We start from the raw sequence: 22,930 nt of genomic DNA, 5'->3' as shown, positions 1-22,930 counted from the left end.
ACGGTAAGATTCAGCGTTATTTTCTAACGTATTCCATATAAACTGCTATGATGAACATATGACCCACGGCGTCAGGGAGAGCTAACTACAAAGTTCCACCGAAGTTCGACGAGTCTCGACCATACGAGTGTTGGAAAAATGAGATCGCCATTTGGAAGCTGGTTACTGAACTTGATAAGAAGAAACAAGCCCTCGCCGTTGTCCTGGGGCTGGAAGGAAGGGCAAGGGACATCGCTATGGAAATACCAGCTTTGGACTTGAACACCAACAATGGTATGGACACGCTGCTAGCAAAACTAGATGGCATATTTCTCAAAGAAGAGAGAGACCGCGCATACGATGCATACTCTTTTTTTGACTGTATCAAAAAGGAGAGCTCCATGTCCATGGCGGACTATGTGATTGACTTTGAACAACGTTACAACCGAATGAAAAGGTACGACATGACTCTCCCTGACGCCGTGTTAGCTTTTTAACTTTTAGACACGGCTTGTCTAGACGAGAAAAATAGACAAATGGCGCTGACTGCGTGTACAGATTTAACGTTTGCGGCAATGAAGTCCGCGCTGAAGAGGATCTTTGGGGGGAGAGTGCACGGCGGCACATCAAACGGAATACACGTGAACGATGAAGCGTTATTCACGGAGCAACGCTCACAAGGAAGATTCAGACGTCCAACGACGCAGCAGTTTGGACAAATTGGACAACAAAGGCAAACGTCACAGGGCACCAACCCACTGGATAGGTTCGGTAAGAGATCAAAATGTGCTATATGTCAGAGCACGTTCCATTGGGCTAAAGACTGTCCTCACAAGAGTAGTGAGCAAGTGAAGCTAACTGACGATCGAACAAGGGTAGAGGAATGTGACATCACACTGCTTACTGCTGTACTGTCTGAAACAGAGGTATTCCTAACTGAGTCCTTAGGGACTGCTATCATTGACACTGCATGTACCCGCACAGTGTGTGGAGAAAAATGGTTGGACAGCTTCGTCGCTGATCTCAGTCAAAGTCAAGTGAACCAGATGGTAAAAAGTGAAACTCCAAGCTCCAGACCATTCCGGTTTGGAGATGGAAATATAGTGCATTCTTCCAGAACACTGAAACTGCCTGCCAAAATAGGACTGACAAAATGTCGAGTGGAAACTGAAGTAGTCAAAGCTGATATCCCACTACTTTTGAGTAAGACTGAAAAGGGCAGGAACCATCTTGGACATGGAGAATGATAGCGCTGTGATGTTTAAACAGAATATCCCTCTTGAACTCACCAGTTCAGGACACTACTGTATAGATATCAGAGACAAGGACACAGGAATGAACCAAATTGAGATTAAGGATGAGGTCCTTACAGTCACAGAAAACAGCCAGGATGAAGATGAGGTCCTTACAGTCACAGAAAATATGACCTCAAATGAGAAACACAAAGTTCTCCTGAAACTACACAAACAGTTTGGTCACGCCTCTGCAGAAAGACTACAGCGAGTCCTCCGTAGTTCGGGAAATAAAGACAAAGATTGTGACACTATTTTACAACAAATAGTACAGGAATGTGACATATGCCAGAGGTACAGCAAGACCAAGCCGAAGCCTGCTGTGGGCTTGCCTCTGGCTTCAGAGTACAATGAAACGGTGGCAGTGGACCTGCACGAGTTGGAACCAAGTTTATGGTATCTCCACGTCATTGACCAGTTTACACGTTTCAGCGCTGGAAGCATTGTGAAAACAAAGAACTCCTCTGTGATAGTGAACTCTCTTCTTCATACATGGATCAGCGTTCATGGCCCGCCACGGAGACTTTACAGTGACAATGGAGGAGAATTCAACAATGCGGAGTTCCGTGACATGGCAGAGAACTTTAACATTGAGACAAAAACCACGGCAGGATACAGCCCCTGGAGCAATGGGCTACTGGAGAGACATAATCAGACCCTCACCGACATCATCCTGAAGGTCAGACGGGAAAATGGATGTGACTGGCAAACAGCCCTGGACTGGGCTCTCATGGCTAAGAACAGTATGCTCAATGTGCACGGCTACAGTCCTCATCAACTGGTGTTTGGCCAGAACCCCAACTTACCTTCTGTACTGGTTGATAAACCACCTGCGCTAGAAGGTACCACGATGAGTGCTAGAGTAAGAGAACACATTTCAGCTTTGCATGCCTCTAGAAAAGCATTTACTGAAGCAGAGTGCTCAGAAAGGATAAGACGAGCACTACGTAAGCAGCTCAGACCCACAGATGAGAAATATGAGATGGGTGACAAGGTGTATTACAAACGAGCTGAATGCACTGAGTGGAAAGGACCAGGGATAGTTATTGGTCAGGATGGGGCTGTTGTTTTTGTGAGGCATGGTGGTTGCTTAGTGAGAGTGCATCACTCTAGGCTTTCTAAGGTGAACACAAAGGTTAGTGAAGAGCACATGGTACAAACTGATGCTGACACAGAAGCAGGAAGTGAGCAAGGTATAAACAATGCAACTGGTAGTTTAGACAGTGAGCAAAATACAGAGAATGAACATGAACAACAAGAAGCCAGTACAAGTGAAGCTATCGATCCACCAAACACTTTGAGTGGTGTAACTCTAACTGAAATGGAGCATAGGCCTAATGCCCATAATAATCCTGCCCCTTCTGCAGGTGTGAGTTTAAAAACAGGACAGACGGTAACATATATGAACAGAGGTGACAACACTCTACTTAAGGCAAGAGTCTTAGGGAGATCTGGCAAGGCTACGGGGAAATATAAAACCTGGTATAACATGCAACATCTAGACAATGATGGTAGTGATGGGCAAAAGGAAGCAGTTGATATCTCACAGGTTGATAATCTCAACATTCAAACAGAAGACAGAGAAGCTGATGTACTTGTAACCAAAGACATTTCATTTGATGCAGCTAAACAGGAAGAAATAAAGAGCTGGCACAATAATAATGTATTTGAGGAAGTTGAAGATGCAGGGCAGAAATGCATTTCCACCAGATGGGTTTGTAGTCTTAAAGACACTCCCAAGGGTATCGTGCCTAAAGCCCGACTGGTTGCCAGAGGTTTTGAAGAGCGGAATATTCAAGAGTTACCGAAAGATTCCCCCACATGTGCCACAGATTCACTTAGACTTATGTTATCAGTGATATGTCAAAACCAGTGGGAAGTCCACTCTATGGACATCAAATCTGCATTCTTGCAGGGTATTGAGCTATCCAGGGATATTTATATCCGCCCCCCTCTAGAGGCAGGATGTCAACATGTTGTATGGAAACTAAAGAAATGTGTATATGGTCTTGCAGATGCATCACTATATTGGTACAACAACGTGAAGGAGATCATGCTGAGTACTGGTGGTAGAGTCTCACAGGTGGATCCGGCAGTCTTTTACTGGTTGGATGAGCAATGTAAGGTCACTGGGGTGCTTGCATGTCATGTAGATGATTTTCTTTGGGCAGGCTCATCTAACTTTTCATCCAATGTGATTCCCCAACTGCAATCTGCATTTAAGGTTGGGCGTGAGGAGCATGAAAAGTTCTCCTATGTAGGAATGGATTTTGTAACTGTTAAAGGTGAAGTTCAGGTACATCAACAAAGTTACATTGAGAACCTGGAGCCTATTCCCATACAAGCAAGTCGGGCCACACAGAGAAATGAACCCCTCAACGAAATTGAGAGAGAGCAGCTACGATCAAAAATAGGACAGATCCTATGGGTTGCTAAACAGACGAGACCTGATGTAATGTTTGATTCATGTTGTTTGGCTTCTAATATAAAAGGGTCAACAGTACAGTCTGTTCATGATGCCAATAAAATAATCCGTAAGCTAAAGTCTGAAAAGGTGACACTCAGATTTCAACATCTGGGAAACAGTGATGCTCTGAACTTGATAGTTTTCAGTGATGCTTCATTTGGAAACCTCCCAGACGGAGGTACACAGGGAGGTACTTTTATAACACTTATGGGAGAAAGAGGGAAGTTTTCCCCCCTCTGTTGGCATTCAAAGAAAATCAGACGTGTGGTTCGCAGTACCCTTGCAGGCGAAACCCTTGCCATGTCAGATGGGGTAGACAATGCAATTTTTCTAGCCACACTATTTTCTGAGCTCACTACTGGAAATGCTGGACTGAATACACTCCCTGTAATCTGTGTGACCGATAATCACTCTCTGTTCGATGCGCTCAAGTCCACGAAACAAGTCACAGAAAAGAGACTCAGGTTGGAAATCAGTAGCATTAAGGAGCTCATTCAGAACAAGCGCATCAGGCAGGTGCGTTGGTCAGACACAAAATCTCAGCTCGCTGACTGTCTCACAAAAAAGGGAGCTTCGGCTCTTGTGCTCTTAAAAGCACTCGGTGAAGGACAATGGGATCTGGGTTAAAGTGTTTGTTTGAAATGGAACATTGAAAACATTTTTGTTTATGTATTTGTTTCTAAAAATGTTTCCCAAATTTATGTTTAATACTCAGGGAATTTAAACATTTTTGTTTTAAGTCACTGTGTGATTGTTTTATGATTCATGCAAGGTAATGTTATTTTTGTTTTGTTTATTTCTTTAAAAAGATACTCTTATTACCACTACCAAGCTTAATATGGCACTAACAAATGCTAACATTTTCTACTCCCAATATCTCTTAAAAAGATTATTGGTACAAGTGGACTCTGGATGGACTGAAAAGCCGTTTTATGTTTATACGTGATGAGGCTTTCGTTTTGAGAGAAAGTAAACATTTGTTTATTGCCCTCTAGGGGTAATCAAATTATTATTGCAGCTTTGAAAAATTTATTCAATTGTATGAAGGAAAGCATGTAGCCTAATTGCTGCTACTGCTACTACTATTTCGACTACTCTCACCTTAGCCAGCAGTTCTGTTTCAGAGAAGGGGTGGACTTTGTAGGCTCCCCGGATGCGAGTGACCCCAGGGTACAACAGGGGACCCATGTCCACGTACGCCACACCATGGAAGGGGACCAGGATATCCTCTTCAGCTAGCTTTAGTACACACACATGTGCAGGGAAAGAGAAGTTACTACTATAAATGAGTATTACCTGACCCAGTGACCCATCCTCTCATCATCTAGCACCACGTGTAGTGTACGTTTTGAGCTCAAAAACGAATCCAACGAACAACACAAGCGACTCAGTCAACATGAGACCACGGGTCCATGAGCGTTTTGTGTTCACTCTTTGCAGCGCAGGGCACTGAGTGGCCCTACTGCAGTGCTGACAGCCTTATCAACAGTGCTGCACTTCCTGGTTTAATAGGCTTGAAGCCTTCAGGTGCTCAGAGATATAATATATCTGTATGTCATGCATGTCTTAAATGTAATGATTAGATTAGTTTAGATGATTCGATTAGATTCTTATATCTGTATGTTGTGTATGTCATTGATTGATTGATTGATTGAAAAGTTTATTAACAGATTGCAGAATTGGTACAGTACAGTACAGCTCAATACATACAATTGTTAAGGGGATGCAGACCAGAGAAAGACTTTCGTCATAAATGTCATGAATTGAAAATGGGGGACCCTGATGTAAACAAGACGAAACTCTTTCTCTGGTCTGCATCCCCTTAACAATTGTGTGTATTGAGCCGTACTGTATTGTACCCATTCTGAAATCTGTTAATTAAAATGTTCAATCAATCAGTATATATTTGTTATTTATTTTTGGTATAGTGCTTAACAAGCATAATTTAATGTTGCCCAGTTGTGGCCTGTTGAGGGGCAATACATATCAAAAGTTCCAAAACATCTATTCTGTTTGTATTTGTATGATCCACTATATAAACATAGTAATTATAATATCTACATAGCCTACATGGCATTTGATTGGAGGCTAGTCTCACTTTGTCCCACAGCAACATTAAAATAGTTTAGATTTGTGTATGTTGTTTATGTAAAAAAAAACTTGAAAGTAACGCAATAGTTACTTTCTGAAGTAACTAGTTACTTTTATAATTTGTAACTGAGTAAGTAATTTAGTTACTTTTTGGAAGAAGTAACTAGTAACTGTAACTAGTTAATTTTTTTATAAAGTAACTTGCCCAACACTTAGAGGTGAGCGCCTTGCCCACTGCGCCAATCAGCCGCCCATGCCAAACTATTCTTGTACTCATACCAGTCGAAGATTTTACATTACAACACTCAAGAAGTAATTTCATGATAATTTTTACAGGTCGAGTAATCAGACTGAGTAATGCTACCTCCGGGAAAGCTCCCCCAGTCCTCAACCCACAAAGAGACTAAATGTTTTTGATAGCGCTGGGCCCTATTCCCCGTACCTGGCTGGCCGGATAATGTTCAGCATAGCTTGACTTAAGCCAGACATTTCCGTTCCCCGACGTCGGATTTTCTAAGTCACTATGGCAACAGATCGAAAAGTTTGAACCTGCTCCAGAGCAGGTTTAGTTGAGTTAGCTGGATATAAGCTGGCCACTCCCTCGGAACAAAATGGCAGCTCCCTTCCTCAGAGATTGATTGATTGATTGGAAACTGTATTAACAGATTGCAGAATGGGGTACAATACAGTACGGCTCAATACACACAATTGTTAAGGGAATGCAGACCCAGAGAAAGACTTTCGTCTTGTTTACATCAGGGTCCCCCATTTTCAATTCATAATGACATTTATGAGATACAGATAATACAGATATATCATGACATTTATGACATACATGACATACAGATATACAGTACTGTTACATTTGTGACATACAAGATATGCAAATATACAGTACTGTTAAACAGAGATCCTAACAGAAAATATATATACGAGGGGGAGGAAACTGTACATTGGGAGGGGGTGGGTGGGTGGGAGGTGGTGTTTGGACATTTACGGGGGCCAGTTTCGAATTGCAGCCTCCCGTAGGTGCTATTTGATCCCATTATACCATTCTGAATAATGTTTTCGCGAGATGATTTCCAGAATGTATTGATTTCATAGAATGTGTGAAATAGGCCTATAATTAAAAACAATTAAAATACATTAAACTGGTCAAATAAATGCTGATAATAAATCATATTCAGCCTATGGATTTCCTACATACTGCATGACACCTGTTTGAGCTGCGGGATGAGGCGCGCTTGTTTCTGATGGAGAATGTGTCCCAGCTCGCTGCCCACCTCCGATGCCGACTAGATATCAATTGAGGGGGAATACGCGGCACAGCTATACCTACCTATTCGAAAAGAACATTATCTGCACTGACTTATATAAAAAATAAGTACAGATCACGTCTGAATGAATGTGGGGGATGATCTCCGAGTCGCTGTCTCCAAAATTAAACCCAGACTATGCCCATCCATCTCATTAGGTGAGTTGAACATTATAGCCTTCTAAATGAAACACGCTATATGTATTCATTTTATGGTTGTTTGATTATTGTGTTATTTTGTGTAGTTATTGTGTGTGTTAAAAGCCTCCAATGCATATGTGTGCGTGTGAACGTTTGCATGTTTCAACCACCTCTATATAATAGTGGGGGTCGTGGCTCTCTGACACCGTTATTTCGGGGGTCGCGGCCTGAAAACTTTAGGAACGATGTATTTATTATATTACATGATACCTAAGCGCATACAGTAGAGATATCCTCATAAGTATCTATTCATTCGTATCAATTAGATATACTCTTTATCTTTGGGCTTGTTTTTGTATACTTATTCTGAAAGAGTTGAAATAATTATTTTCGCTAGCAAGATCTCATTTGATTATTCATTCCATTGGCATTAAGCCTATTGCCAGCAGTTACATTTAAATAAATATAATCTGATTGATTGGGGTAATAAGGGACTTAAAATGTGCCTATAGATTATGCATTTAACTTGTCGGCGAGGCTATTGAGCCGTACTGTATTGTACCCATTCTGCAATCTTGTTAATAAAGTTTTAAATCAATCAATCAATCAATGCCGTTAGAAAATCAGGATTTCTGCGATCGACACCTGCTGTCTTTTCAACTGAAGCGGCCGCACGCACTGATCCTGAGTATCAAGTCTGGTTCGAATGAACAAGACTGAATCCACCTTCGAGGAACAGGGAAATCCCGGATTCAAACATCTGGTTAATTGAATCTGGATAATGGGACTTTTGATCGACTTAGTTGAACCAGGTACGGGGAATAGGGCCCTGGTCTCACCGGCTTTCCCAACTTTCCTCCCTTTGCCCCTTGAGTGACGGACTTCATGATCTCAACTGGCCACACTCGGCATTCACCAATCCTCTGAGAGAGACTGAAGGAGACGAAGTAGAAATCAGAATCAACTGATATGAGGAATTTTACTTGATGTATGTGTACATGCCTTCCAGATTACACATTACAGACTTCATATTAGGGGCGACACTGAATATTCAACAATTCGAGTCATTGATAAATAAAATAAAAAGTTTATTAAAAAAAAGTCTGCAGCATTTCTAATAATCAAATCATTGTAGTAAAGGGAACAGGTGCCCTTTTCCAGGATCATTCTGAGGCCTTGTCATAGAGTAAGCACACCCTCTTGTGGTTGGCAGCTAGATAATAATAATAATAATAATAATAATAATAATAATAATAATAATAATAATAATAATAATAATAATAATAATAATAATAATAATAATAATAATAATAATAATAATAATAATAATATAATTCAAATAGTGTAGGGAATATGAACCTGACCTTGCTGCACCCCCTGTATCAACATAGCAGCGGCGCTCTGTGTCCCAGCTGACTCTCGTGTTGGTACTCTCAGCCGTATTCCGGAATTCCCTGTCCTAAAGAAACATGGCAGAAAGAGGTCTAGGTAACACTAGCATTAGCATAGAGCTATAATATATGGTATAACTAGAATGGGTGCTCGTTGGAGCACATACGTTCGCGGCATGCTATAGTTCAGGGGTGGCCAACCCGCGGCTCGCGAGCCGCATGCGGCTCTTTGCCCGTCAATGTGCGGCTCTTCCATCCATAAAAAAAATTAAAAAAAAATAAAAAAGATATTTTTGTTTACTTTTTTTTTTTTTTTTTTTTTTTTTTTTATGTCACTCATTCCATAAGGACGTAGAATAAACATTTAAAAAAAATGTAAATGGTCCATTTGCATGTTCTTGGTATCTGAATCTAGGGACATATATGGATCAGTGTCAGAAATAGTGTCTGTCTGTGGCTTGAGTAAATTGTAATGAACCAAAGGAGAATATCAATTCTATTTAAAAAAAATGTATCTTTGACTGTGAATAACACCATGCTAAAATTGACCAGACCTGAAAAATCTAAGCAAATGAATAAAGGGAAGATGATTAAACAGAAGGTTTTGTAGATACAGTACTGAATTCTGCCATCTTTTTTATAATATAAATTTCTCCAAATTTTTTTATCATATTGCAACACCGTTTTTTGCAAGACGTTCACAGAAAGGTAGAGAAACTAACTGCGTTCTGTTTTATGGCAATAACGTTCAGGTTTGTGGGAGATAATCCCAAAAAATAAGAGAAATAAAAAAGTAAATCCAGAAGTCAGATGATTGACAGGGGCTGGGGTGAGCTGGGTAGGGTAGTTTTTCTAAATGAGTCTCTTCCTTCAAAAGACTATACTCACTTTTGGATGTGCCACTTCCTCCTGTCAATATGCGCCGGTTTCCGACTCAATGCCCTGAGATTTCTATAATCTTATATTTCACTAATAACAGTTAAAATAATTGGTAAACAAACGTAATGCTGAAAATATACACTTTTACTGTATATCTCGGGCTTAAGAGGTTAACCCTGTGAGGCCCAAATTAAAAAGACATTAGCAACTTCAGAGGCCAGAGGGTGGGACATATAAACACATTCTATCAAATAGCATTGTGAGGCTGAACAACAGGATCAATTGACTATACATGTGCTTAAAGGGGAACTATCTTATAAATGGCCTTTTTCAGTGTTTACCATTGTTTCTTAGCTATGTGGACTTATATTAATAGGATCTATGTCTCTAATTCTCATATTGGCACATTCTTCCAATTCTCCTCTCACAATATTCACCCTCACTGAACTGAGTCATCTGAAAATGTGCATATCTGTGATGTCAGAAATTTCTCAGCTGCATAATAATGTGGCAGTTGATGTGGCAGTTGGCACCAGGCCACACAGTGGTTGGAGCCCAGCCTCAAAACGGCTTAAGATCTTGAGGTAGAAAAATGCGGTTTTTGAGTACTTGATTAGAAATACAGAACAATGCATTTTATTTTTTTTTTTTAAACCTATGTGTTCCATAGACTCACAGGAATTGTGTAAAAGTGCCCAAATAGTGAAAGAAATAGTAAAATAGTTCCCCTTTAACATTTTTTAAATAAACATTCTTTTTTTAAATGGCTAAAAGTGATTTTGTAATTTTGCAACCGTGGGTCTCACAGGGTACTTTTAACCCTGTGAGGCCCAAATAAAAAAGACATTAGCAACTTCAGAGGCCAGAGGGTGAGACCTATAAACACATGAAGGGTGCCGTGACTGAAAAAAAAGGTTGAGAAATGCTGGTATATGGTGTGGCTCTTTGTGGTACCACAGTAATTTTTGTGGCTCTTAGTCTCTGACTGGTTGGCCACCCCTGCTATAGTTGGTAATAAATATGTATCTCCAATGAATGAAGAATGTATAGCATGTATACATTATGTTTTATGTCATCTCGTGTGGCATTTTCAGGATGTGTGCGAGTCACAAGTGCCTATTTGCAGTTTGTGGTTTTCATTGAGATTTATGAACTTTTAGCATAAACAAGTTGTTTCCAATAGAAAATGCAAGCGTTTATGTTAGGTAGTCCACAATTCAAAACCGAAACTCTGACTGCACAACCAGAAGTCTGCAAATCATGTTATGATTTCTCAAAACGCAACTAAATAACACTGGTTATTGGCTGAGAGTAGCGGGGTTCATCTGATGATGAATAGTTGATGAATAGTTTATTTTCGGTCATCTTAAAAGTGTTTCTGACATAGCGATAGCTAAAGAAGACAGTACTTGCAGAAAAACATTCTATTGAAGCCTTAATCTTTAAGGAGTATAGCTTTATATATACTATTACAATACATACTTAGTTTGGGGTAAAACATAATTTGAGACAGCCCATCCTTGTTTGTGTGGAAAAAGGCACAAATAAATCATGCTGCTTTCATTTCCGATATGTTACATAATACTTTGGATTTGTGTATTGGGAAAGTTCTGATAACGAAACCCTATTTTAGCCAACTATCATCAGCCCAATTACCCTTACCAGTATTGATACGTCCCTCTATTCAGCAGTACCTTTTTGCCAGTGTGTATGAGTTCATATATCAATGGAATAAGATATATAAACTACTAGAATACCTCTATACTAGTGAGTTCCCCGTCCTCCTGTTCAATAGGCACAACTTCTATGGAGCCTCCTGGGATGCTCTGAGCTCCTGGTGCTAGCAAGGGAGCCACTGGCCACTTCCTAGGTCTGCTCAGAGCTTCTCTGTCGCCGCCTGCTTTCAGCAAGCCATGGGAGAACAGCAGCCCATGCTTTTTCTATCAAAACAAGGACATACCAGTGTCATAGATGCAATGCACATTTCCTGTGGGATGCCACTAGGGGCAGAGCGGCCAAGCGGGAGTGAGCAAGTGATTGAGTTATTAGATTAATGAGTGAGTGAGTGAGTGAGTGAGTGAGTTAGTGACATCGTCGGTCATATAAATGCACTTTGCATCAAAAAATTACATATAATCACCATACAATCCAATCCTATATACTGTACATGATCATAAATTAATATACATATAACCTAATATGATTAAGAATATAACTTTGCATATACATATATAGTTATATTTAATATAAATATACATTTTATATAAATATATTTATGATATCACTGTATATGCATGAGCATATAAATATGAATAAGCTAATAACTTTCAGCAACACAGAGGATCTGAGCGCTTTGCAGGCGCTAGAATGACATAACCTTCAGCCTTACCTTAACTTTAAATTCTCTAAAACTCTACATTGAACTCAAGTAAAAGGCTGACCTATGCAGAAAGCAGGACCTGCTACATACTGTAAGTGTAGGGAGGAGGACCTTTACTGGACTGAACTGAAGCCTACCTCAGCAGTAAGGGGGACCTCCAGGGCAGCTACATAGTAGGTGGGAGGAAGGGGTCCAGAACCGGGCACTGGGTTCCACTCCTCAGGGACAGAGTATGCCGTCTCCACTGTCACCTTCAGCAGGTTGGAGCTTAGAAGCTGAGCTTCAGACAGCAGGGGCTCCGGCACATTGACACTCACATCCAGACATGGTAGCTGGGGGGAAAGAGACAACACCAGCTATTATTATCATTGCTGTTGCTAGATGTCTTACTGGGATACTTTTGAATGTTGGTTATTTTTCACCATCAGACACTTGTGGGAAAAGGTTTCTACATTTGTCCTTCAGTTTCCCCTAAAATGGCTCATTAGCGTAGCATTCCACGTTGAAACCATAGGACCTAGCAAACTAGCTGCAAGCGTAATGCTAGTGCCACATTAATTCAATGGGGAATGCTACCAATGTGTATTGTATGAAAAATGTAGAATGTTTTCCAATAATGTTTGACAAAATGAAAATATGTTGAATCTATGTCTGACATCTGTGAGCAGGGTCTCTGGGACAGTGACGGACACACACACAGATGCAGGAGGTACATCACAGACTTTAGAGTCTGGCTGTAAGAGGGCACATGAACACAGAACATCATGGGACATCATTGTTGTGATGATGATACACAAATATCAGATGAAAGACAAATTTTGCCAACAATTCAAAAATGTTTGCTAGTTTTTGGAATAAAGATAATAAGTGGAACTACGAATTCTGCTTCGATGACCGTTATACTGTCTTTTTCGCGTGTGAAAAGATGAGCGCACTGGTGCTTAACACTTTAAGGACCAGCCACATATATATACGTGTTTCGGTGCCATGCGTTGTGGACCAGAGGCATGTATATAGCAGTGGCAAGTTGTTATTGTTTTATTCCATATTAACACTTTGATTGCCTAAGGCTAAATTCATGATATACCATCCGTTGCCAGCTCTAACATGGAGAAGTTCCCCTTCTTTGCAGGGCTATAACTTTTTAAATTCTATTGCTAGATTGCCATTATTAGGGCCCATTCAAGGTCCTATATGTATTGTTCATTGTGTAGCAACGTTAAACTTTTTCATTCACATATTCATAGTAAAATATGGTCTAAAGTATAAGTATGTTTTCATCTCTTTCTGCAGCTTTCTTCAGAACGTGATTTATAGCCCCAAATGCATTATATTGATGATGAAATACAGTTTGGTAGGAATCTGTGCGAGATAAAAAATTTCAATTGGACGTACTTCTAGAAGTTTCTACGTATCATCTGATGATGACCGGATGGGCGGGGGATCGTTTATAATTCCGTGGGCAGCGTTATATCATTCATCTAGTGTGGGTGATATGATCATCAGAGCAGTTTATATCGAACACGTTCAAAAATAACGCTGAATCTTACCGTATCTTCCTCGCGCCGTTGGACGATGAGCGTGGAACTGAAATATTCCTATTATGGGATGTAAAAATACCCGGTCCATTTCCAGGTTGTATAATGGTATATACGTCCAAATCATGTTGTTTATCGAGTTATTGGCAACGGATCGCTATGTATTGTGTCGAGATCGAGTCCCGGGAGCTATAGAGAGTGCCCGGAAGTAATACGGGTGATCAGCACTTCATCCACATCACTTCCTGTTTGGCGCTTCTGCCGATCGGCCACCAGATGGCGCTCTTGAACCGCTAGAGGATTGAGAGGAGCTCAGAACAGTGTGTGAAGGCTGCGGATGGAAAATATGATTCCGATCACAGATTTTTGAAATATTGATATTAAAGACGAGTTACGGCGTCTTCGGCAACTTGAGCATGGCGGGGAAGGACGCCTAAACTCGTCCTTTGGCAACTAAAGTGTTAATAACCGGATCAAGATCCCCGATCGACTCTGCAGATCTACCCGCCTCTGTGGAATCTGCAACATGCAATACCGGCCAGATCCTCTTAGGGGCGCCATCGCTCCACTGCAGTATCATTGTGGGCGAATGGAATATTTTTTTTACCCTCCAACGGAGTATCATATTACTCTGATCACAAACCAACAGCATGCACCGTGTATCACGTTTCGAAGCGGAGATTTCACCATGGAATAAGGGGATTTATCATCAACCAATGGACATATCGATCTACCAGATGCCGATCGATAACGGGGAAATGCTGCCGGGTATCACACGGACTGACGGTAAGACATTTATCACCTAATTTATAGCCGGATCGGAGCTTAAGCAATCGATCTGTGAATGTGGCTACTTACACGGACACGGTATTGGTAATCAATAATACTAATCGACGTCCCCCGTCGCCCCCCTTTCATCCATAGATGCTCTGGGATAGTCAGGATCATAAGCAGTTTGTGTTATTTCATTAGCATATATACAACGGAAATGCCATTGAATATAACGTTAGTAGCCTTTAGCTCTATAACTAGCTTTCCAGAAAATAGATGATACGAAATCTGCGATAAAGCTTATATTCACGGCGCTATAAAATGACAACCTACGAATGGATTTTTTTTTTCTTTAAGCCATTCTGAAGGGACGGTTTATGCACTCAATTGACAATGAGAATGGACAGATAGCAACACTATAAAGTATAGATATAGCTGTTAGAAAACCCACGTTTGTTTACATTCCCCGGTCCTCTAGCCACTAATTAGACTAAGCCCATCGGTCGTCAAAGTGTTAACATGCTTAGACCGAACGCACACACACACACAGATTAACACAGATGATAATCAAAGTTCAAGTTACCCACTGACATATTGTGATTTGAATACAGTAGGCCTACTCATTGTTGACAGCTGATTGTGTCATTTACTATTGTTGTAAAATGTTTGTTTCCAAACGTTCAGATCGCTAAGTTACCAGACCCATTGTCTTGTATCTGATGGGATGATGTTAAAAGTTTTATCGCCAATCAAGCTTGTTATTTATCAAATATTAAAACAATGAATTGTTTTCCATGAGGAGTTACTGCCAACAATGTAGCCATATATCATAACCTGTATGGTGTCTGTCTTCTCTCACATCCCACATCACTGGCATAGTAAAATCCACTACTGATGCCAGGGGGAAGCCTGAGCTCATTGCTCACCTTACTGTCGCCCTCCTGTGAGGCAACCTCTCCTCCAGGTGATCCAGGAATTGGGTGCAGCGGAACAGTGGTCAAATAGCTGACCTGACCTATGGAGAGAGGGGAGAACCATCTCTCTCGCACACAAAACACTGAACAAACTGGTCAAAAAGGCTAGCTCTGTAATAGGGCTGAGCTGGGACTCTCTGGTGGTGGTGGTGGTGAGGAGGAAGATATGAACCTACATCACAAACAATGTCTTATTCCTCCCCAAGTGTGCCATGGATTGTTTTAAGTGTTCATTTGGGCCAGTCGCCATCTGCAAAAACTCTCCTTTATGGAAATGATCACCAAGGCTGGCTGGAACACCTATTTGATCGATTACAGTGTTTGGACGGAATTATATCTAGTTCTGTTCTGTTTTAGCTCTGACATCTTCAAACAAACTAAAACAACAACTGAGTCCAAAACAGGACCAGATGGGAATGCAAAACCAAAATTCCCCACCACCACAGAACGACTGCAGGTCAGCCACTGTGTTGTTGTTGTTGTCCTACCATGCAACTGAAGAATCAGATCCAACAACAGCTGTATTTATGTTTTCTGCAACTTTATCTATATCACATTATATTATGTTTAGAGCCGTCCTCTCTTGGTTCATAAGCTGTGTAATGGACCATTTATTTAGTCACAATTAGTCATTTTGCATGTTTTTTGTTTCCAAGCTGAAAGTCGTGTTTTAAAATGATTTGGAAGCACTACATTTAAAGATGCCCTTCTGCATGATTGGATTGACACAATAAAATCAACAAATCGATTAGTCAACAAAGTCCTACACTACAGTATGTCTATTTCGGGGGAAGCAACAGTTGTGATTGGAGGAGCACGAAAAGAGGGCAGAGCTTGAGATAGGTAAATTATGTTTGTCTGAGGGAAGCAACAGTTGTGTACCGGGCAGCTCCCATGGTGTGAATGTAACAAACTGTGTGAATGTGAAGCAGGGCGTTGCTGAACCTACCCTGGGTAAATAAAGGTTTAAAATGTTTTGTTGGTGTCCTACCATGCAGCAGAGGGAGCAGGTCGAGAATAGCTTGGCCCAGAACTGCTGTCTTCTCCTCCTTCTGTTTCTTCTCCTTGGGCAGAATCTCTACCACTGTCACTGATGACAACATATTTATATCAGCGACAACTGATTAGTTTGGAGGTGATCCTGAGGGTGCTCAAGGGTTCCCTGGCCTCTCTGCAACACAGATGACCCTTGTTGATAACCCCCCCCCCCTCTACACACATTTTGAGGTGTTTAAAAAAAAAAGTAATTAGTAACAAAAAATAACAATAACTGCAATTATTACAAGTAGGATTATATCGCCTTTGAAATGTAATGGAGTAAAAAAAAAAGTTCCCAAAATGTACCTCACAAATATACTTTATTTACAGTACTTGATGTACTAGTTATTTTCCACTACTGCTTACATATGACGGGTTTGTGGGCCACATCGTCGAGGGTTAACGCAGTGGTTAAACACTGGAAGCTGCATGTGAAGTTGTAGTCCACGGAATCACCCTTTTCTCTGGGAGAGTCGCCCAGCAGAGCACCGTTGAATTCAACCCGTACATACTTCTCAAGTCGGTCTGCTTCGCTGCCCTGAAAGGTGTAAAGAGCGATCATCAGTCAACGGTCCATGTTGATTATTGGTGGTGGGAATAAATCAAGCTTACCAAGTTGTTTCCACGTATGACAGTTATTTTCACGGGTATTGATTTTTCTTCGGTACTTGATACTGGGTCCATGATAGTCGAGACTTAATACGTTAGATGTAAGTTAGCAAGCCAACGTTAGCGTGAGCAAAAAATAAATAAAAAATAACCATTACCAACACCGTGTGTGGTTAGGATACACAGTCCGCGTTTCCATGACAACAAGTAATATGTCCGTCGCGATCGAGTCACTGCACTTCCGCGTGACATTGAGCTCATGGGGGAGAGAGCGGGGGAGAAAATGAATGAATGTGGATGAGAGCCTTGATATTTAAGTGGTTGTAGCTCCGGCTGTGGGGGTGCTGGAAACATGATCCAATAGATTTGTATACGCCTGGGCTGTCTCCTGAACACGGCGCGACCAATTCCAAGTCGATTGGCACTTTCTCGGCCGAGCTATAGTCACTTTTCCTCATCTACTCCGTGGGAACTGCGCATGCGTAGTTAATTCCCCCCCCCTCGCTCTCTCTTCCATCGATTGATTGATTGATTGAAAATTTTATTAACAGATTGCAGAATGGGTACAATACAGTACGGCTCAATACACAAGGTGGTGCAGAGTAGACCAGAGAAAGACTTTCGTCTTGTTTACATCAGGGTCCCCCATTTTTTATTCATGTTATATGCAGTGGTGCAGTGGCAAATTGACAGTAGGTCAAACGCTCCACGAGCGTGCGCGCGCGTGCGCATGCACCGTTTTTTTTGGCACAGATTTTTATTTTTTTTTGCCTTGAAATAGAGAAGCTGAAAAAGGTAGCAGCGTATGAAACTTTTGTATCACAAACAGTACTGTATTTGCAAATCTGGTATATGTCATAAATGTATAGATGTAGCAGTACTGTCTATCTGTATGTCGTGTATGTCATATATGTTATGATGAATTGAAAATGGGGGACCCTGATGTAAACAAGACGGAAGTCTTTCTCTGGTCTGCATCCCCTTAACAATTGTATGTATTTAGCTGTACTGTACCCATTCTGCAATCTGTTAATAAAGTTTTCAATCAATCAATCAATCAATCAATCAATCCCGCAGTGCAATACTCCAATTCAGCCATTGGGTGGGACGGTCATGTGACCCAAATCAGCCAATGGAAGCGAGGGTCCTTAAAGTGTGGGTCCTTAAAGTGTTGCGGTCCTGAGAGTGTTGGTGCTCAGCCTTCACGAGGCCTTCCCTGTAAGTAGCAAGAGATGGTGCAAGACCAACTTGTGAAACGAATGTCGCCAACTAAACATCGAGCTGGCAGGCCAAGGTACGGTGGAGAGTCCTACTCAGGACGGGCGGTCATACCGGCCGTCGAAAACCGCGGCCTACCAGTGCTCCAACTCAATGTCGAGGGCCTCACCAGCGCCAAACTCGAGATCGTACGTCACCTGGCTGATTCCAATGGGGCAGCGGTGGTGCTCCTGCAGGAGACACACTGCACAAACGATAACATCCTCAAGATGCCTGGTTTCCATCTAGCCGGGTCCATCCACAACAAGCAACTAAGCTGGTCAGCCAGTAGCCAATCCCCACCAGGCTCCAACATCGAGTGGCTGGTTACTAAAATCCAGGAAACTTCAGTCATCAACGTATATAAGCCCGCACCATCAGAGCTGGCTGCTACGTCCCTCCCGTCCATAACGGCACCCGCCATCTACGCTGGTGACTTAAACTGTCAACACACAGACTGGGGTTACAACTACACAACACCTAACGGAGACGCGCTCAGCGAATGGGCCTCCAACATCGATGCTCTGCTGTTGTACGACCCCAAGGAGCCGCCAAGCTTCTTCTCTGCACGCTGGAACACCTCTACCAACCCAGACCTGGCCTTTGCCGTATGCTGGAGCAATGACCCGAAACCAGAAAGACGCGTCCTAGACAGGTTTCCCGACTCACACCACCGACCATCCATCATTAAAGTCCCATCACTGGTGCAACCGGTATTAGGGAAGCCTGTCAAAAGATGGAACTTTCGAAAGGCCAACTGGGAGGTATTTGCTCAGGAGACGGAAAAGAGGTCAGCTGGTCTGCCAGACCCAGATACAGCCGATGTGGACGCCGCCTATGAGGCCTACTGTGGGGTCCTCCTGGGTGCGGCAAAGAAGACCATCCCACGCGGCTACAACAGGAACTACATCCCTGGTTGGGACGAGGAGTGCAGCTGCCTCCTGTGCGACCACCAGAGCGCTGGCTCCAGGGAAGAGGTGGATGCGACTGCAGCGGCACTGCTCCAGAGACTGGACACCACGCGTAGAGACAGATGGACTGAAGTAGTTGAATCAATTGACTTTACCCATTCTAGTCGGAAGGCGTGGCAAACGATCAACCAGCTTACAGGCAGATGTACGAAGCCCCCAAGCTGCCCAGTCACTGCAGATGCCATCGCCTCCGAGCTCCTGAAGAACGGTCGTTACCCAGACGCAGACAAAGATGTTACCCGCCTGATAACACAGGAGCTGTCTTCCCTCTCCAAGGTGGCCAGTGTAGATTCTAACCTCTCAGGAGAGTTCACAGCAGATGAACTCGATGAGGCCATGAGTAAGCTCAAGACGGGCAAATCTCCAGGCCGTGACAACATCCACCCGGAGTTTATCACCCACCAGAGCACAACAACATCTGACTGGCTCTGTGCATTCTTCTCTGCATGCTATCAGAGGTGCAAGATCCCCAAGACCTGGCGTCGTGCTTCTGTAATTGCCCTGCCAAAGCCAAACAAACCTGCGGAAGACCCCAAGGCATATCGACCCATCTCGCTGCTCTGTGTTCCATTTAAGATATTGGAAAGAATGATCCATAGCCGCATTGAGCCAGTAATTGACACACAGCTCCCACAGGAACAGGCCGGTTTCCGACGTGGTAGATCAACAGTGGACCAGGTAACACTACTGTCTCAAGACATCGAGGACAGCTTCCAGGCTAATGAGAAAGCAGGGGTAGTGTACCTGGACCTGACTGCCGCGTACGATACTGTCTGGCACCGTGGACTCCACCTGAAGCTGATGAGGATGGTACCTGATCGGCATATGGTGAAGTTTATCATGGAGATGTTGTCTAACCGCAGTTTTGTCCTACACACCAGCGATGGCCAGCGCAGCAGGCTCAGAAGACTGAGGAACGGTGTCCCACAGGGGTCAGTCCTTTCTCCGATGCTGTTTAATATTTACATCTACGATCTCCCAGTCACAGCATCCAGAAAGTACGGCTATGCGGACGATCTTGCCATCATGCTGAGAAAACCCACATGGAAGGCACTGGAGGATGGTCTTAACCAAGACATGGACATCCTAGTAGCCTATCTACAAAAGTGGCGCCTACAGCTCAGCACCAGCAAGACCGTTACAGCAGCATACCATCTCTGCAACAGAGACGCCAAGAGGGAACTGGAGGTATATGCTGACCACAAGCATCTGGAGTCCCAGCAAGCCCCTAAATACCTTGGCGTGCGTCTGGATCGGACACTGTCCTTCAAACAACACCTCGAAGATGTAAGGGCAAAGACAACATCAAGGGTTGCGCTGATCCGACGCCTCGCAGGTACAACCTGGGGAGCCACTGCCAAGACCCTTCGGATATCCACCCAAGCCCTGGTCTTCTCGGCAGCGGAGTACTGTGCCCCAGTCTGGAGCAGAAGCCCACACGTTAAAAAAGTTGATGCGGCTACTAACAACGCCCTCCGGATCATCAGTGGATGCCTGAAGGCTACACCCGTCTTCCTGCTGCCAGTCCTTGCAGGAATCGCACCAGCTGGCCTACGACGAGAGGCTGCCACTCTCGCCCTAGCAAGGAAGGCAGTGAAGCATGACTGGCACATCCTACACAACACCACAACAACAACAGCACCTATGAGCAGACTCAAGTCCCGCCACCCCTACAACAAGGTGGCACAAGAGATGCTCCGTTCCACCACTGAGGACCTATCCAGAAATGGATGGCTGGCGGCAGCCTGGAAGAGAGAGTGGGAGAGTGCTGGGCCAACCCGTATCCACCACTACATCTGGGATCCAGGAGATGGCGCCACAGGAGACGATCTTCCACACCGGCAATGGGTTCTGCTGAACCGTTTAAGATCTGGGGTTGGTCGCTTTAAAGCATCATTAAAGAAGTGGGGCCTGGCAGACAGCGCTGCATGTGAGTGTGGAGACCCTGAGCAGACTGTTGACCACATCCTGACCATCTGCCCCCTATACAAACCACCCTCGGAAGCCAGCCTCTTTGATGTGGGACCAGAGTTAAGGGCATGGCTACAAGATACAGAGTTGGACCTCTGACGTTACACGAAAGAAGAAGCGCGCGGCCCAGAGAGCGCCGCTGGCTCTGCGGCTCTGCAGCTGCATGCTTCTCCGGGAGTCCGGTTGGATAATGCCATGTAAAAAGTCGCATGCCTGACATATCGGCATGTAACTCGAGAACCGAGGCACGGATTTTGGCGATCCAGATGGCATTCGAACAGCAACGAATAGCGCTTTATTCGGTCATTTATATGTTCGGCGAAAAATGCAGCCCCGAGCCTTCAGATGCTCGCAAAGGGCCGTGAAACTGCAACTGAAACTGAAAAACAGTGAAACCCCGGACATTTCAATGAATTAATAAACCCCCCCCGGACAGGGCGTGAAAAGAGGACATTGTCCGGGCAAAAGAGGACGTTTGGTCAGCCTACTCTACCTGTGCTTTTGTTATGTAAAAACGGTGGCCGCGGGCCGAGCCGGTACTTAGTTACAACGAATGGGAACAGCGGATTTTTGTGTGCGTGACTGCGCGTACACGCGGGAACATATCCGTGCGCGATTGCGCATACTTCAGCCTCAGTGACCGAGGTAACACGCCGTTATACCGCGTTATACCAGCACTGCACCACTGGTTATATGACATACAAGATATACAAATATACAGTACTGTTTATGAGAAAGAGATCATAAAAAATAATATATACATGTCATTAGAGGGGGAAGAAACTGTACATTGGAGGGGGACCAACCTGTAGGAGTCGCTGTTTACAACGACCAGGATACACACCCCGCCGGCTTCCCACCCGCTAACACTGCCAATTGGTTAGTATGGACGACCGACCAAGCCCGAGGTACCGCTGACAGCTGGATTCGATACCAGTGTCTCTGCGGTGGTAGGCAGGCGCTTAGTCCGCTGCACTACCCAGCCGCCCTTTGAGAGCGGTTTTGAAGGAGGGTAGGGATTCACATTCCTTTACAGCTTTGGGTAGGGCGTTCCACATTGTTGTGGCATAGTTGTGAAACATGTTTATTCCCTTGTTCGAGCCGAATCTGGGTTGAACATGATTTGTGGAACTCCCTCTGGTGTTGTGGTCGTGGAATTCACTGACCTTTGGGAAGTATTTCGACATGTACATGGGTATCTTAGTGGTGTAGACCAGGCCCATTGCAAGTTGCTGTACTCTGTCGTCTACTCTAAGCCATCCTAGGTTGTCAAAATGGGCAGGGGTGAGGTGGTTTTTATGAGTAAGGTCAAGCAGTAGTCTGATCAGTTTGTTTTGTGATGTTTATGGTCTTGTTTTTAGGGCCTTTGAGGTGCTTTGGTACCATGAGGTGCAAGCATAGTCATAGTACCCTTGAATTAGTGCTCTTGTTAGAGTCTTCAAGGTATTCTTGTTTACCAGAGAGGAGATCCGGTACAAGAATCTTGTTCGTTGGTTAACTTTTCTTTATTACCGTACATTGGTTGCAATTTTGTCACAGGAAAGATTTACCTCTAGGATGGAACCCAGGTAGGTCATTTCATCTTTCCTTGTGACAATATTGGCACCCACTGTAACAGAGAACCCGTTGGCCTTGCTGAGTTTGTTATTTGATCCAAAGAGAATGGACTCTGTTTTACCCAGGTGTAATGATAGTTTGTTATCAGCGAGCCAGGTGCAGATTCTGCCGAGTTCAGAGCTGAGGGCTTTTACAACCTGCAACTTGTCCCTGTCAGAGACCAGTAGGGCCGAGTCGTCCGCGAACAGGAACAAGTTGCAGTCACAAGCTGATGACATGTCATTTGCATAAATTAGGAATAGTAGCGGT

The 22,930-nt window shown here is 43.4% G+C and overlaps 1 protein-coding gene across 1 annotated transcript in view; it reads right to left on the bottom strand.

Moving 5' to 3' along the window:
* The window catches only part of LOC311226019 (cilia- and flagella-associated protein 70-like), a gene marked incomplete at both ends in the record, with an annotated part of 460,189 nt that extends 443,371 nt beyond the window's left edge, over window positions 1-16,818 (bottom strand). Inside the window, 6 exons of the mRNA XM_084311400.1 lie at window positions 4,840-4,977; window positions 12,073-12,267; window positions 12,592-12,669; window positions 15,171-15,259; window positions 16,210-16,308; window positions 16,623-16,818. Coding sequence (XP_084167526.1) covers window positions 4,840-4,977; window positions 12,073-12,267; window positions 12,592-12,669; window positions 15,171-15,259; window positions 16,210-16,308; window positions 16,623-16,818 — 795 coding nt within the window. The remainder of the gene's footprint in view (window positions 1-4,839; window positions 4,978-12,072; window positions 12,268-12,591; window positions 12,670-15,170; window positions 15,260-16,209; window positions 16,309-16,622) is intronic.
* Between the last annotated feature and the right edge of the window lie 6,112 nt (window positions 16,819-22,930).

This window comes from Notolepis coatsorum (genome assembly GCF_963971535.1).
Source record: "Notolepis coatsorum genome assembly, chromosome: 3".
Lineage (NCBI taxonomy): Eukaryota > Metazoa > Chordata > Actinopteri > Aulopiformes > Paralepididae > Notolepis > Notolepis coatsorum.
This window is presented reverse-complemented; position numbering and strand designations above follow the sequence as displayed.